Genomic DNA, 16,158 nt, shown 5'->3' on the forward strand with positions numbered 1-16,158 from the left:
GTTTACCCAGCAGATCACGGGGATTTAATCTGCAGCTGGTGCAGCTGCATAGAGAGATTTCCTTTCTTCTTCCACACACCACCCCTGGAGCTCAGCTTTGTTTTTGGCCCCATGTCTTTGTGTGGGCCACCCTCCGGCATGTGTTTCCCACCCAGGCAAGAGGGGATGTAAGCTGATTGGGGCATTGAGGCTGATAGGGCACACTTACTCCCTCAGGCTGAGGAGGGATAAAGCAGCCATAGCTGGGGTGTGCAAGGAGAGGTTGCATCAGACTGGGATGCACTCACGTGGTGGTAGTCTCTCCCAGTGCCCAAGGAGGCAGGGGCCAGCAGTTGGGGAGGGTAATTGCATTGGAAGCCCCGCCCCTTGTGCATCACTCAACAATGGCACCTCATTTCCAAGGCAGACCATGTTTCCTATAGAAGCAAGCCACAGAGGCCCTCACTCCCATCCCCTCCGGTTGTCTCTGCACAGCCAACACCAATACTCTCCCTGGATTTTCCCTCCTAACCCCACACTTTAGCTCTCACCCCCACCAGCATTGGCAGCTTCCCATCTCAGGCTGGAGCACCCTAGGGCTGATTCTTGAGGAGGCTTTGGTAGTTGTGGTTCTCAGGACGCTGGAACCTGTGCAGGTGGAGGAGTCCTTGGCTTGAGAGGCAGGCAAGCCTGCTCAAGTGGGCGCCCCTCCCAGTGCTCATGGAGGCAGGAACCAGCAGGTGGAGAAAGGGGGTTGCAATGGCGGCCCCACCACTTGCACACCACTCAACAATGGTGCCTTGCTTCTATAGTGGCTGGGCTTCTTCTGAAAACTTTCCTGGTTGTGGGTCTCCTTACTCCTGTCCCTTCAGGTTGTCTCTTCACAGTCAGCAGCTTTCCCCTCCTTGGGTCCACTCTCCAAACCCTACTTTCCAGCCCCCAGTCCCCCTCTGCACCAGGAGACACACGACTTGGTAGGGTGCATAGCGCTGCAGCATAGACCATTGATGCAGTTATTACTTTGTCCTGCCTGCCACAGACCAGTTGCTGCATTCCTCTCTGATCACCTGAAGGTCCTTTTCTGCCCCAGCTTATTTTCCCTCCATGAATGGACTTTTCTGAGTGTGGGAACCTCTCCTCACCTTCAGTTCCCTGCCAGGGGTGCTGGCCCCTTCTTGTTTCCTCTTTTCCTTTTTTCTTTCTTTCCTCCTACCTGGTTGAGTGGGGATTTTCCTTGTTCTTTTAGGTGTCTGAGGTCTTCTGCCAGTGTTCAGCAGGTCTTCCATGAGAACTGTTCTATTTGTAGATGTATTCTTGATGTATTTGTGAGGAGAGGTGAAGTCCACATACTCCTATTCCACTATATTGACTCCTTCCCCTTATTTCAAGTATTTAAGATTAGAGAATGTGTTTGAAACAGTTTGTATTTGTCACAGAACACTGCTAGGTGACCAAAATTCATAAGTAGTGTTTAATAGATGATTAGAGATTTTTAAGGAAAGCATGCAAGTTTTCTCAGATAGATCCCATATTATTACAAATGACAGTTTTAAAATTGGAAGCTTTAAATTAAATCATAGTGTGGTAACTGGATATGGATACTCACTGTGTAAGAATATGCCAAGAAGAACATCTGAAGAGAGGGTATATGTGGAATAGGCTTGTAGGGAGAACTGTGGCCAGCCAGGTGGTGCTAGAGGTATAAAATAGTTATAATGTCATTTGTGGGGTGTTTTTAGAACATTTAAATGTGGAAAATATCTCAATGAGCTATATAATACAACTCCTACATTTGTATTATTGTTTCCATTACATGCTTTTCCATGCTGACCTTATTACTTCATTGATTACTATTAGAAAAAGAAATTTGGGTCATTCCTGAAAATTAACATTTGTTTACATTGAAATTTATGTAAACACTAAATTGACTATAATTTTAAAACCCTGTTTCTGTAGTATTTGGATAGTAAATTTATACAATGACTTACTAGTCTTGCTGTATCTGTAAACATGTGATACAACCAGGGTTACCATGACATAAACTCCCCATACTGAGCCTGGTGACTGAATGGATTGTTCCAAAGACATTCTTCTCTTTTTATCTGAACAAATACATCTATGTGAGGTTATTGTTCAGAAGGATGGCATGAGAAAGAGGACAAAGATGAAGAATAGTGGATTTTAAGAAATTGAGGCAATAATTCCAGTTTAAGAAATGCTTTTACTTATTTTTTTCATTATTTTAAAAAATAATATTCTCATTTGAAACATGCTTTCTTTGTTTTCTCAGCTCCCATTATAGAAGTAGATGGGTACTAACTTATCTTAGAAACCATATGAATAGGATAATCTTGGTTTTAACCATAATTTTGCTGGTTGGTGGCAGATTAAATATCAGACTATAACACCAGGAAAAATTTTCATTCTTAGTTAACTCAATGATATTTCTCTTCAAAGAATATGTAGTGAGAAAAAATAAACAATTTCCCATTTTAGATAGGCTGATTTTAGTAATTGCAGCAACCAGTTTATATAATCCAACATTCCTATGTTATATTTTTAAGCTGAAATAAGTACACTTAGGGAGGTAAAGAACCAGATATTAAATATTTTAAACTTTGTGGGCCATGTGGTTTCTGTTAAAACTACCCAAATTTTTGTTATAGGGTGAAAGCAAAGATACATAGTATAGAAACAAATGGGTGTGGATGTGTTTCAATACAACTTTATTTACAAAAACAGGTTGCCATAGTATGCCCCTTTGGTTTGAAAATAATAGGCAGAAAGAAAATGCTGTGAGAAGTCAAATTTTTAACATAGAAGAGTATCTACTCAAAACTACCATTTTAAGGGGATGAAAAAAATAGAACTACTGAAAAAAATACATCCAGGTATCTGGCAGATTAAATACGGTGGAGTAAGAGGATGTGGAGTTGCATTTTTCCACAACTAGGGCACCTACTTGATGCTGGTGGTGGAACTCGACACCTAAGAGGATGGGAGGAACCCCTGAGTGACCAGCATACAAAATCCAGTGTTGGAAACCTCAGGCCAAACAACCAGTAAGACAGGAACACAGTCCCACACATCAAAAAATAAAAATAAAAAGAGCACACAAAAGAGAGACAGATGACAAAAAAATATGTTACAGGTGAAGGAACAAGGTTAAAAACCTACAAGACCAAATAAATGAAGAGGAAATAGGCAACCTACCTGAAAAAGAACTCAGAGTAATGATAGTAAAGATGATCCAAGATCTCGGAAATAAAAAGGAGGCACGGATACAAAAGATACAAGAAATGTTTAACAAGGACCTAGAAGAACTAAAGAACAAACAAACCGTGATGAACAACACAATAACTGAAATTAAAAATACACTAGATGGAATCAATAGCAGAATAACTGAGGCAGAAGAACTAATAAGTGAGCTGGAGGACAGAGTGGTAAAAATAACTGCTGAGGAGCAGAATAAAGAAAAAAGAATGAAAAGAATTGAGGACAGTCTCAGAGACATCTGGGACAACATTAAGCACGCCAACATTTTAATAATAGGGGTCCCAGAAGAAGAAGAGAAAGAGTCTGACAAAATATTTGAAGCAGTTATAGTTGAAAACTACCTTAACATGGCACAGGAAATAGCCACCCAAATCCAGGAAGCACCGAGAGTCCCATTCAGGATAAACCTGAGGAGAAACATGCTGAGATACATATTAATCAAACTAAAAAAAATGAAATTCAAAGAAAAATATTAAAATCAACAAGGGAAAAGCAACAAATAACATACAAGGGAATCCCCATAAGCTTATCAGCTGATTTTTCAGCAGAAATTCTGCAGGCCAGAAAGAAGTGGCAGGATATACATAAAGTGATGAAAGAGAAAAACCTACAACCGAGAGTACTCTACCCAGCAAGGATCTCATTCAGATTTGACAGGGAAATCAAGAACTTTACAGACAAGCAAAAGGTAAGAGAATTCAGCACCAGCAAACCAGCTTTACAACAAATGCTAAAGGAACTTCTTTAGGCAGGAAACACAAGAGAAGGAAAAGACCTACAAAAACAACCTAAAATTATTAAGAAAATGGTAATAGAAACATACATATTGATAATTGCCTTAAATACAGAAAGATTAAATGCCCCAAACAAAAGACACACACTGACTGAATGGTTACAAAAACAAGACCCACATATATGCTGTCTATAAGAGACTCACTAGAGACCTAGGGAAACTTACAGACTGAAAATGAAGGGATGGAAAAAGATATTCCATGGAAATGGAAATCAAAGGAAAGCTGGAGTAACAATAATCATATCAGCTAAAATAGACTTTAAAATAAAGACTGTTACAAGAGATAAGAAAGGACATTCACAGAAAGACAGACAAGATGAAAAGGCAGAGTGCTATATACCAGATGAAGGAACAAGATAAAACCCCAGAAAAACAACTAAATGACGTGGAGATAGGCAACCTTCCAGAAAAAGAATTCAGAATAATGATGGAGAAGATGATCCAGGACCTCGGAATAAGAATGGAGGCAAAGATCGAGAAGATGCAAGAAATGTTTAACAAAGACCTAGAAGAATTAAAGAACAAACAAACAGAGATGAACAATACAATAACTGAAATGAAAACTACACTAGAAGGAATCAATAGCAGAAAAACTGAGGCAGAAGAACGGATAAGTGAACTGGAAGACAGAATGGTGGAATTCACTGCTGCGGAACAGATTAAAGAAAAAAGAATGAAAAGAAATGAAGACAGCCTAAGAGACCTCTGGGACAACATTAAATGCAACAACATTCGCATTATAGGGGTCCCAGAAGGAGAAGAGAGAGAGAAAGGACCAGAGAAAATATTTGAAGAGATTATAGTTGAAAACTTCCCTAACATGGGAAAGGAAATAGCCACCCAAGTCCAGGAAGCGCAGCGAGTCCCATACAGGATAAACCCAAGGAGAAACATGCTGAGACACATAGTAATCAGATTGGCAAAAATTAAAGACAAAGAAAAATTATTGAAAGCAGCAAGGGAAAAACGACAAATAACATACAAGGGAACTCCCATAAGGTTAACAGCTGATTTCTCAGCAGAAACTCTACAAGCCAGAAAGGAGTGGCATGATATACTTAAAGTGATGAAAGGGAAGAACCTACAACCAAGATTACTCTAGCCGGCAAGGATCTCATTTAGATTTGATGGAGAAATCAAAAGCTTTACAGACAAGCAAAAGGTAAGAGAATTCAGCACCACCAAACCAGCTTTACAACAAATGCTAAAGGAACTTCTCTAAGTGGGAAACACAAGAGAAGAAAAGGACCTACAAAAATAAACCCAAAACAATTAAGAAAATGGTCATAGGAACATACATATTGATAATTACCTTAAACGTGAATGGATTAAATGCTCCGACCAAAAGACACAGGCTTGCTGAATGGATACAAAAACAAGACCTGTCTGTCTACAAGAGACCCACTTCAGACCTAGGGACACATACAGACTGAAAGTGAGGGGATGGAAAAATATATTCCATGCAAGTGGAAATCAAAAGAAAGCTGGAATAGCTATACTCATATCAGATAAAATAGACTTTAAAATAAAGAATGTTACAAGAAACAAGGACGGACACTACATAATGATCAAGGGATCAATCCAAGAAGAAGATATAACAATTATAAATATATATGCACCCAACATAGGAGCACCTCAATACATAAGGCAACTGCTAACAGCTATAAAAGAGGAAATTGACAGTAACACAATAATAGTGGGGTACTTGAACACCTCACTTACACCAATGGACAGATCATCCAAAATGAAAATAAATAAGGAAACACAAGCTTTAAATGACACAATAGACCAGATAGATTTAATTGATATTGATAGGACATTCCATCCAAAAACATCAGACTACACTTTCTTCTCAAGGGTGCACGGAACATTCTCCAGGTTAGATCACATCTTGGGTCACAAATCAAGCCTCAGTAAATTTAAGAAAATTGAAATCATATCAAGCATCTTTTCTGACCACAACGCTATGAGATTAGAAATGAATTACAGGGAAAAAAACGTAAAAAACACAAACACACGGAAGCTAAACAATACGTTACTAAATAACAAAGAGATCACTGAAGAAATCAAAGAGAAAATCAAAAATTACCTAGAGACAAATGACAATGAAAACACAACGATCCAAAACCTAGGGGATGCAGCAAAAGCAGTTCTAAGAGGGAAGTTTATAACTATACAAGCCTACCTAAATAAACAAGAAAAATGTCAAGTAAACAATCTAACCTTACACCTAAAGGAACTAGAGAAAGAAGAACAAACAAAACCTAAAGTTAGCACAAGGAAAGAAATCATAAAGATCAGAGCAGAAATAAATGAAATAGAAACAAAGAAAACAATACCAAAGATCAATAAAACTAAAAGCTGGTTCCTTGAGAAGATAAACAAAATTGATAAGCGATTAGCCAGACTCATCAAGAAAAAGAGGGAGAGGACTCAAATCAATAAAATTAGAAATGAAAATGGACAAGTTACAACAGACACCGCAGAAATACAAAGCATCTTAAGAGACTACTACAAGCAACTTTATGCCAATAAAATGGACAACCTGGAAGAAATGGATAAATTCTTAGAAAGGTATAACCTTCCAAGACTGAACCAGGAAGAAATAGAAAATATGAACAGACCAATCACAAGTAATGAAATTGAAACTGTGATTAAACCTCTTCCAACAAACAAAAGTCCAGGACCAGATGGCTTCACAGGTGAATTCTATCAAGCATTTAGAGAAGAGCTACACCCATCCTTCTCAAACTCTTTCAAAAAATTGTTGAGGAAGGAACACTCTCAAACTCATTCTATGAGGCCACCATCACCCTGATACCAAAACCAGACAAAGATACTACAAAAAAGAAAATTAGAGACAAATATCGCTGATGAATATAGATGCAAAAATCCTCAACAAAATACTAGCAAACAGAATCCAACAACACATTAAAAGGATCATACACCACGATCAAGTGGATTTATCCCAGAGATGCAAGGATTCTTCAATATATGCAAATCAATCAATGTGATACACCATATTAACAAATCGAAGAATAAAAACCATATGATCATCTCAATAGATGCAGAAAAAGCTTTTGACAAAATTCAACACCCAGTTTTGATAAAAACTCTCCAGAAAATGGGCATAGAGCGAACCTACCTCAACATAATAAAGGCTATATATGAGAAACACATGGCAAACATCATTCTAATGGTGAAAAACTGGAAGCATTTCCTCTAAGATCAGGAATGAGACAAGGGTGTCCACTCTCAGCACTATTATACAACATAGTTTTGGAAGTCCTAGCCACGGCAATCAGAGAAGAAAAAGAAATAAAAGGAATATAAATTGGAAAAGAAGAAGTAAAACTGTTACTCTTTGCAGATGACATGATATTATACATAGGGAATCCTAAAGATGCCACCAGAAAACTACTAGAGCTAATCAATGAATTTGGTAAATTTGCAGGATACAAAATTAATGCACAGAAATCTCTTGCGTTCCTATACACTAATGATGAAAAATCTGAAAGAGAAATTATGGAAACACTCCCATTTACCATTGCAACAAAAAGAATAAAATACCTAGGGATAAACCTACCTAGAGAGAAAAAAGACCTGTATGCAGAAAATTATAAGACACTGATGAAAGAAATTAAAGATGATACCAACAGCTGGAGAGATATACCATGTTCTTGGATTGGAAGAATCAATATTGTGAAAATGACTATACTACCCAAAGTAATATACAGATTCAATGCAATCCCTATCAAATTACCAATGGCATTTTGTACGGCACTAGAATAAATCATCTTAAAATTTGGAGACACAAAAGACCCCAAATAGCCAAAGGAGTCTTGAGGTAAAAAAACGGAGCTGGAGGAATCAGAGTCCCTGACTTCAGACTATACTACAAAGCTTCAGTAATCAAGACAGTATGGTAGTGGCACAAAAACAGAAACATAGATCAATGGAACAAGATAGAAAGCCCAGAGATAAACCCACGCACCTATGGTCAACTAATCTATGACAAAGGAGACAAAGAAACACAATGGAGAAAAGACAGTCTCTTCAATAAATGGTGCTGGGAAAACTGGACAGCTACATGTAAAAGAATGAAATTAGAACACTCCCTAACACCGTACACAAAAATAAACTCATAATGGATTCAAAACCTAAATGCAAGACCGGACACTATAAAACTCTTAGAGGAAAACATAGGAAGAACACTCTTTGACATAAATCACAGCAAGATCTTTTTTGATCCACCTCCTAGAGTAATGGAAATAAAACCAAAAATAAACAAATGAGACCTAATGAAACTTCAAAGCTTTTGCACAGCAAAGGAAACCATAAACAAGACAAAAAGACAACCCTCAGAATGGGAGAAAATATTTGCAAATGAATCAACGGACAAAGGATTAATCTCCAAAATATATAAACAGCTCATTCAGCTCAATATTAAAGAAACAAACAACCCAATCTAAAAATGGGCAGAAGACCTAAATAGACATTTCTCCAAAGAAGACATACAGATGGCCAAGAAGCACATGAAAAGATGCTCAACATCACTAATTATTAGAGAAAAGCAAATCAAAACTAAAATGAGGTATCATCTCACACCAGTTAGAATGGGAGTCATCAGAAAATCTACAAACAACAAATGCTGGAGAGGGTGTGGAGAAAAGGGAACCCTCTTGCACTGTTGGTGGGAATGTAAATTGATACAGCCACTATGGAGAACAGTATGGAGGTTCCTTAGAAATTTAAAAATAGATTTACCATATGATCCCGCAATTCAACTACTGGGTGTATACCCAGAGAAAACCGTAATTCAAAAAGACACATGTACCCCAATGTTTATTGCAGCACTATTTACAATAGCCACGTCATGGAAGCAACCTAAATCCACATTGACAGACGAATGGATAAAGAAGATGTGGTACATATATACAACGGAATATTACTCAGCCATAAAAAGGAACGAAATTGAGTCATTTGTTGAGATGTGGATGGATCTAGAGACTGTCATACAGAGTGAAGTAAGTCAGAAAGAGAAAAACAAATATCGTATATTAACAGATGTATGTGGAACCTAGAAAAATGGTACAGATGAGCCGGTTTGTAGGGCAGAAGTTGAGATACAGATGTAGAGAACAGACATATGGACACCAAGGGGGGAAAACTGCGGTGGGGTGGGGATGGTGGTGTGCTGAATTAGGTGATTGGGATTGACATGTATACACTGATGTGTATAAAATTGATGAGTAATAAGAACCTGCAGTATAAAAAAACAAGCAACTAATACTAAACTTTCTTTGGGTTATTTGTAGGGAAATACATTAATATAAATGTTTCAGACATTACATGAAATTTCTAAAAATCTTATATGTTCTGGTATAATGTTATATCATAATTCTAGTTATTACTTTAAAATGTATATCTCAGAAATAACTAAATTTCCTTGTCAATTCCATTATGATGAACTTTCATCACATCTTTAACCGTGGTCATTTTTAAGTCTTGTCATTTACAGACAGTTCTTGGTGTACTCTGATGCTTTTGCAAAAATGTTCCTATAAAAGGGTTTCATCTTCAAGGAATTCATGGAAAAGACTCTGACAAGTACAGGTTTCTGGTAACTGACTATACTGCTGAACTGAATGAATAAGCATTTTCAGAACTATAATGGAAAACTGATGAACCATAAAAATGCTAACAGAAGATCAAGATGAAAAAAAAATTAATTACATGGGAATGAGTGAACTGATGAGGATGAGTATAATTTTTGTGACTTTCATTTTGAATTATTTTTAAAAAATCCCACAAGGACTCAGAAGCAAAGAATATACAAATCAATTTTCACTGCAAAGTAAAGGAGTTGTTACAGTGGAGGATTACTGGACTGAATGTCAATATTATGACATAGTATGAGTGTGCTTCGTGTTTGGTAATTGCAATCATTGTTGCTTTTGTTGTGGTCATCCATGTACAATGCTTGGTGTTAGTCTATTTATCTCTTGTAAAAATAAAATCCTCCTTCCTTACCTCCTGGGAGAAGGAGAACTTGACGCATGTCATATTTAAGCACACACTTAGGCATTCACGGCAGAAAGAGCAGCCGCCGAATGGACGAGGTGCCTGCAGAGGTGAGCTGGGTACAGTGAGAGACACCAAGGGCCATGCTCTCTGTGGGGAAGGACAGTGGTTTTCCAAGTTTCCAACTGGAGCTTCAATCCAGAAGCATTTCCGAGATACTTGTAAAACACAACAAAAATGAATAGAAAAGCAAAGACATACAAAATGGAAACCCGAATTCTAGAACATAATTACTCTGTCAAATTGCCATGAACCTTTCTGAGCACAGCCTGCCCGTTTCAGAACGGATCTTGGGGCGGACCACTGACAAAGAGCTTGAAGGGTGAGGCTGCAGACCATGAAATTCAGGGGGAGATGTGTTTGGCTTCAGGAGGAGGAAATGCCTGTGAGGTGGGCTGTCCTGCAGCTGTTGAACTAGAGTTCAGGACTATCAGCTCAACTAACCAAAGCAGAATTCGTGGGGAAAAAAATTGAGTTGTCTAATTCCCTTATGGACTAGTTAGTTGACTTTGCTCTTACCCTGTTGTCCAAATAGGACTTTTTATTCCCCAAAGCTTGTTCTACAAGGAGCAGGTACATCGGTTGTTGAAGAACGTGGCTGGTCATTGTGTTGTAACTGCCACTGAAAGAGGTGGGGCCCGCTGAGAGCAGGGGCGCTGGACTCGGTACTAATCCCTAAGCTTCTGTTGGGATTCGCTTCCCAGGTATCATCCCTTGGAATGCCCTCCTAGGAAGAATGTGTGGCTCGGCCCTGGAGAACATCTGCAACACCAGTGAGGTAAGCCCCGCCCCTTGCACTGGCTCCTACATGACCGCGGGGCAGCAGAGGCTGAGCGAAGGGCTTCTCCTAGGGACAGAGAGTGGGCGCTCTGCCTCCATTCTTGACCTAGAACGTGGTCCTGGCCCAGCCCGCTGAGTGAGGAGCCTGCGCCAGCAGAGCGCTTTCTCTTTCTCTCTCGGCAATAATTCGAGAGTGACCCCAGCCCTGCAGATCTGAACATACCTGCAGACTCTTCTCTCTCACCTTCAGATAGCTTTTCAAAGTAGGACACCTGTCACAGAACCAAGGCAAATTGTCATAGAGAAGACGGCCCTGAATTTGTATACAAGCAAATTTTTATACATTGGCACTTGGGCTCACGTTTCCAGATGGAGTTGCTACTATTTCTTGTTCATCCTTAATTGGCAATAAATCCTGACACACTAGGGTTTAAAATCTCTCTGCCCTAGAATAGTCTTTAGGCAGTGGTTTATAACTGTTTATAAAAGCAAATTCTGGGACTTCCCTGGTGGTGCAGTGGTTAAGAATCTGCCTAATGCAGGGGACACGGGTCCGAGCCCTGGTCTGGGAAGATCCCACATGCCTCGGAGCAACTAAGCCCGTGCGCCACAACTACTGAGCCTGCACTCTAGAGCCCGCGAGCCACAACTACTGAGCCCACGTGCCACAACTAATGAAGCCCGCGTGCCTAGAGCCTGTGCTCTGCAACAAGAGAAGCCACAGCAATGAGAAGCCCGCGCACCACAAGGAAGAGGAGCCCCCGCTCACCGCAACTAGAGAAAGCCTGCATGCAATGAAGACCCAAAGCAGCCAAAAATAAAATTAATTTTTTAAAAAAAGCAAATTCTCCCATGCACACGTGGAAGCTTGCATAGTCAAGAGAATCCTGACGTGCTTTTGGAAGCCATGAGCGACCGAGATCAGCAGGGCCCGCCTACCTGGCTGCTCAGCGTGTATATCCAGGATCCAGCTGCAGGCACGCTGGAGCAGTATCATATCCTGACGCTGGGGCCCAGCCCCCAGCTACTCTGATGTAACTGGTCTGGGGTCCACCCTGGGCCGCAGGAAGTTTGGAAAGCCCCACAGGTGATTCCAGCAGGTGCCCAGCCTTCGCAAAACAGCCCTAGAGGAGAAAGAGGGAGCCACGCCCAGAACGGTGGAAGCCATGTCCTTCCACATAAAATGCTAACGTTGGTGCCCTGCTCTTTCCTAGTTCTACATGTCCTATCACCTGTTCATCGTGGCCTGTGCCAGAGCTGGCGCCACCGTCATTGCCTTGGTGAGTACTGGCCCCAGGACAGGCCTAGTGCAGTCTCCCCCTTCCCTGCAGTCACTATATTAACAGATTTCCCTTCCAGGCTTCCTGCCAACAAGGCTGAGACTCGACCTTGGTTCAGTTTCCCCTGTGTAAACTTACCCCATGTCTAGATTGCAGGAAGTACGAGGTGGTGGTCTTGGCATCCATGGTAGGTGATGAAATTTGGATTCTGTGGAAAGAATCAGTTTGCTTCTGTTTAAAGACATCTTATTCATTATATATTGCTGATTCATGAACAGTGAACTCACAGCCAACAGCACTGTAACTCAAACCTGAATGAAGTTTAACACACGTGTTTTCTCCATAAGGCCCCTCGCAGCCTTCCTGAGCTTAGGGACCCTAGACAGCCCTTCAGCACGCCGGTGAGGGAACATGTAAAGAGCGAAATCACAGAAATGCAAACTACATGGCACTAAGTAGATTATGAAAAGGACGCTTGTTTACAGCCCAAGAGTTGCCACAAGAAGGCAGAGTGTTGCCTTGGTTGCCTCAGCTTTTTCCCCACTCTGCATGTCCAAATGGCCGTGGCAGTGCCATGAGTCCTGACCTGGGAGTTGCAGAGAAATTTTAACATGAAGGCAAATTCACACATAGGGAGGGTGCAACCACACAGGTGTATGTTTGTGTGTGTGTGTGTGTATATAACTTGGGAGGGCTTGGCTTGTGGTGTCGAGAAATCTAAGACTCGTAGAGAGAAGGGGAAATCACATGTGCTCCGAAATGAGTTCTTCCCAGTTTTTCCAACCTTGACATCATCCCTTCCCATTCCAGCCAGGGAAAGAACTACCTGCTCCATCACAGGAGTGACTTGTTCTCTTTGCTGAGCAACAGGCAGGCAGAGAACTAACAGCTGCTGAGTGGGCAGCTTGGGAAAGAATGAGGGGAAAGGGTTCTTACCCTCATCTTTCTCATGCTGCTCACCCAGCTCTCTCTGTTATTTTTTAAATACATCCAGTCTTTTTCATAAACGTATTGAGGGGAGAGCAGAGGACTTATATGTGAAATGCCAATTATGAACTTGTGTGTGCCAGCTATGAAAAATCTTCTCTTGTGATCATAAATGGGAAAAAAGAAGCACCGTAGGCTCTGAGCTAGCGCTCATCCCCACCCGAGTTTAGAAGCGTCAGGGCGCCGGCCCTCATTGCCTGTATCTTACTGTCCTGTTCTTTTCTCTTCCACCAGCTGATCTGCATGATGGCTACTACATATAACTATGTGGTTTTGAAGTTTAAGAGTCGGGAAGATTGCTGCACTAATTTCTAAATTGCATAAGGCCAATAAGGAGCTTTAGAGAGCTATATTTGGTAGCATGAAATATCACTGACCCCCAGACTAAAGCAGAGCCTAGGTTTCTGTAGTTTTGTTACAGTAATACGTAAATCACTTTAATCAACTCATTGTGCATGGTAGATTAATGAAATGACTTACTGTACATGAAGTACAAAATAATGAGATCTGGCTCTCTCCACCTTTTGGAAAGGATTCAGTTATTTACTGACATTGGTGAGCATCCACTGAAAAACAATTTTTCTTGAACTTAAACTTTGAGCAGTAGTATCTCTAAGTATTACAACTTTGGGATACCTGCATTTTCCATTATTTTTGCTTGTTTGATAACCAATTTCAGTGATGAAAACAAGCGCTAAAGATGAAATGGAAGAGAACCGTTTTCATCTGGATTTGATCTTGTCAGACTCTGGAAAATATTCTACAAATGTATTCTAAATTTGATTACAACATTATTTTAAATTTAATTACAATTCTTTTTATGATTACAGGGCTCACTACCAAATAAATGCCCCTCAAATAAGCCTATGAAAACTTGAAGAAAAAGAGCTCATTTGTTATCTCTAAAAAGGGGATTTATATGTAGTTTTATTTTTACACAACACCATCATTCCTTTCAGAGCCCCCAGAATTGATTGATAACCTCAAAGTGTTGGGTTTGGGTGAGTAGTAACTGATTCCTTATAGCCACTTCTCAAACTGCATGTAAGACTTTAATGGGGAGAGTAATTGTGCTTGGATCAGAAAGTCTCAAATATGTCGAGAAGGAAATAATATAAGGAACTTGAGATGTAGGTGTTGCAGGAAAGATGAGGAAAATAAGCAGGAAAGAAGTGTTTGCCACATCAACTCTCAAGAATGGTAATAAAGATTCTGACGTTTTGTGAAATGAAATCATGGCAGTTACAAAGTGAAAACTGTAGTTTCACCACCAAAATGTGTTAACACAGACTGCATGCTTTGCTTATAGTTCTTCATTTTGGTTTTGACATTCACTTCATTTTTACATGTTAAATATGTAGTTTTATATTATTTACTCAAAATAAACATTGTTCACACTTTCAGGCCTTTAGGAGAATTATTTTTATCCACAGATAGCTAGGAAAGCAAGATCTTTGCACAACACTGGTTCTAAAATAACCACACAGCGTGTTTCTGAATTTCTGCCTTAAAGTTCCCTTCAAAATGGTAAAAAGCACCCTGTCGTATTTCACTTTTGCCTTTTCTTAACAGTAACTTTGGCCATTTTTTCCAAGTTCATTATGTTTGTGTGTGTACTAACTTTCCTTCAGCCTCTTAATATGAAGCGTCTTAGCAGAGCATGCGCTCAGCCTCCGATGCCTCTGATAGCAGAAGGAGTATTAATACGGAATAACTGCCTCTCCCTTTTTCAGTACAGAGCGTCTAATCTACCTCGCAGCTCGCTTTGCCTTCTCCCATGCTCACTAGCCATCATGCTTACCCTTCTTTTCCAGATCCACTTCCTCATGATACTGTCTTCTAACTGGGCTTACTTAAAGGATGCAAGCAAAATGCAGGTTTACCAGGATATCAAAGCAAAGGAAGAACAGGAACTGCAAGATATCCAGTCTCGGTCAAAAGAACAACTCAATTCTTACACATAAATGTTTGCCAGAGGGTCTCAGCCGATGAATTTACAGCTCTGACAAATCATCAGACAGCTGCTCTGCAGTACAGATGTGTACCCCACCAAATAAACTCATGTAGAAGTCCAAACACTTCACTGTCTCTCTCAAGCTGCTGGGATGTATTTCTAGGAAAACCTTCCAGTAGGTAAATATTTTTCTTTAGAACAGATATTGTTGGTTTCACGGGAGCCATTTTAAAAGGCAACACTGACAAAATGATTGTTCATCCATTTGAAAATCTGTGGCATGTTAATAATCCTACCAAGACAGGCTGTGAGAATACATCATACCCCTATCTTGATAGGGACCATGCCATACCAGCATCAGGGGGTGTGACCATAGATTCACTTAGGCCAACCCTTCTCAAATAAATGTATCTAAATAGGAAATAAAGTGGAATTGATGTGAAGTTCCATTTCTGACAGCTGACATTTATGAAGCCGGGGCTCAAAGATAAAGTGATTCTTACAGTTGACTTTTCTTTAAAAAAATAGCTGACCTCCCCGCCTGCAGGACAAATCAATTTCCTGATCCAATCAGAAATTTTTTTTTCCCAAGAATATTAAAATAAGCCCATTGTAATAATTCTGCTACACCTACCGTGGAAGAAGCTGGATTTCAACTGACAAACTTTCCAGAATCAATTTTATAATAGATTTCATTTTAATAAACTGTCACATTCTTCTTGAGAAATGTCAGCTCTGCCTTAATGAGTATTTATTTGCTTTAAATTTCTAAGAACTTAAGTTACAACAGGCAACCCCAAATCCTTCATAGAATTTTGTTCCACAAGTGTTTTTCTTAATGAAGAAGTGTTACCTTATTAAAATGACCACCACTCAAAACCATTTTTACGTGGTCTGAATAGTGAGTTTACAGTTTCATACCAACTATCTAAAACCTAATTACCAACAGACCGCAGACCTCCTACTTTTATAGACTTGAATACTGAAGTAATTTCAATTAGGGTTGGTATTTATTTCACTTTTTC

At 39.8% G+C, this 16,158-nt stretch overlaps 1 protein-coding gene across 2 annotated transcripts; it reads left to right on the plus strand.

Annotated features, from left to right (window-relative positions):
- Positions 1-10,513: 10,513 nt before the first annotated feature.
- LOC309653354 (neuronal membrane glycoprotein M6-b-like) lies at positions 10,514-15,250 on the plus strand. 2 transcript variants are annotated; one of them, XR_014259122.1, is made up of 3 exons: positions 10,514-10,910; positions 12,127-12,192; positions 13,414-13,642. XR_014259122.1 is itself a non-coding variant. In XM_082447960.1 (3 exons), the coding sequence occupies exons 1-3, from the start codon at positions 10,869-10,871 to the stop codon at positions 15,141-15,143; spliced, it is 258 nt and encodes an 85-aa protein (XP_082304086.1). In that variant the 5' UTR covers positions 10,608-10,868; the 3' UTR covers positions 15,144-15,250. The 2 variants fall into 2 exon arrangements, 1 of the variants encoding a protein (XP_082304086.1); XM_082447960.1 differs by lacking the exon at positions 13,414-13,642 and adding an exon at positions 14,994-15,250 and having other exon boundaries at positions 10,608-10,910.
- The last annotated feature ends 908 nt before the right edge of the window (positions 15,251-16,158 follow it).

Source organism: Balaenoptera physalus, assembly GCF_965194825.1.
Source record: "Balaenoptera physalus genome assembly, chromosome: Y".
In the NCBI taxonomy this organism is placed as follows: domain Eukaryota; kingdom Metazoa; phylum Chordata; class Mammalia; order Artiodactyla; family Balaenopteridae; genus Balaenoptera; species Balaenoptera physalus.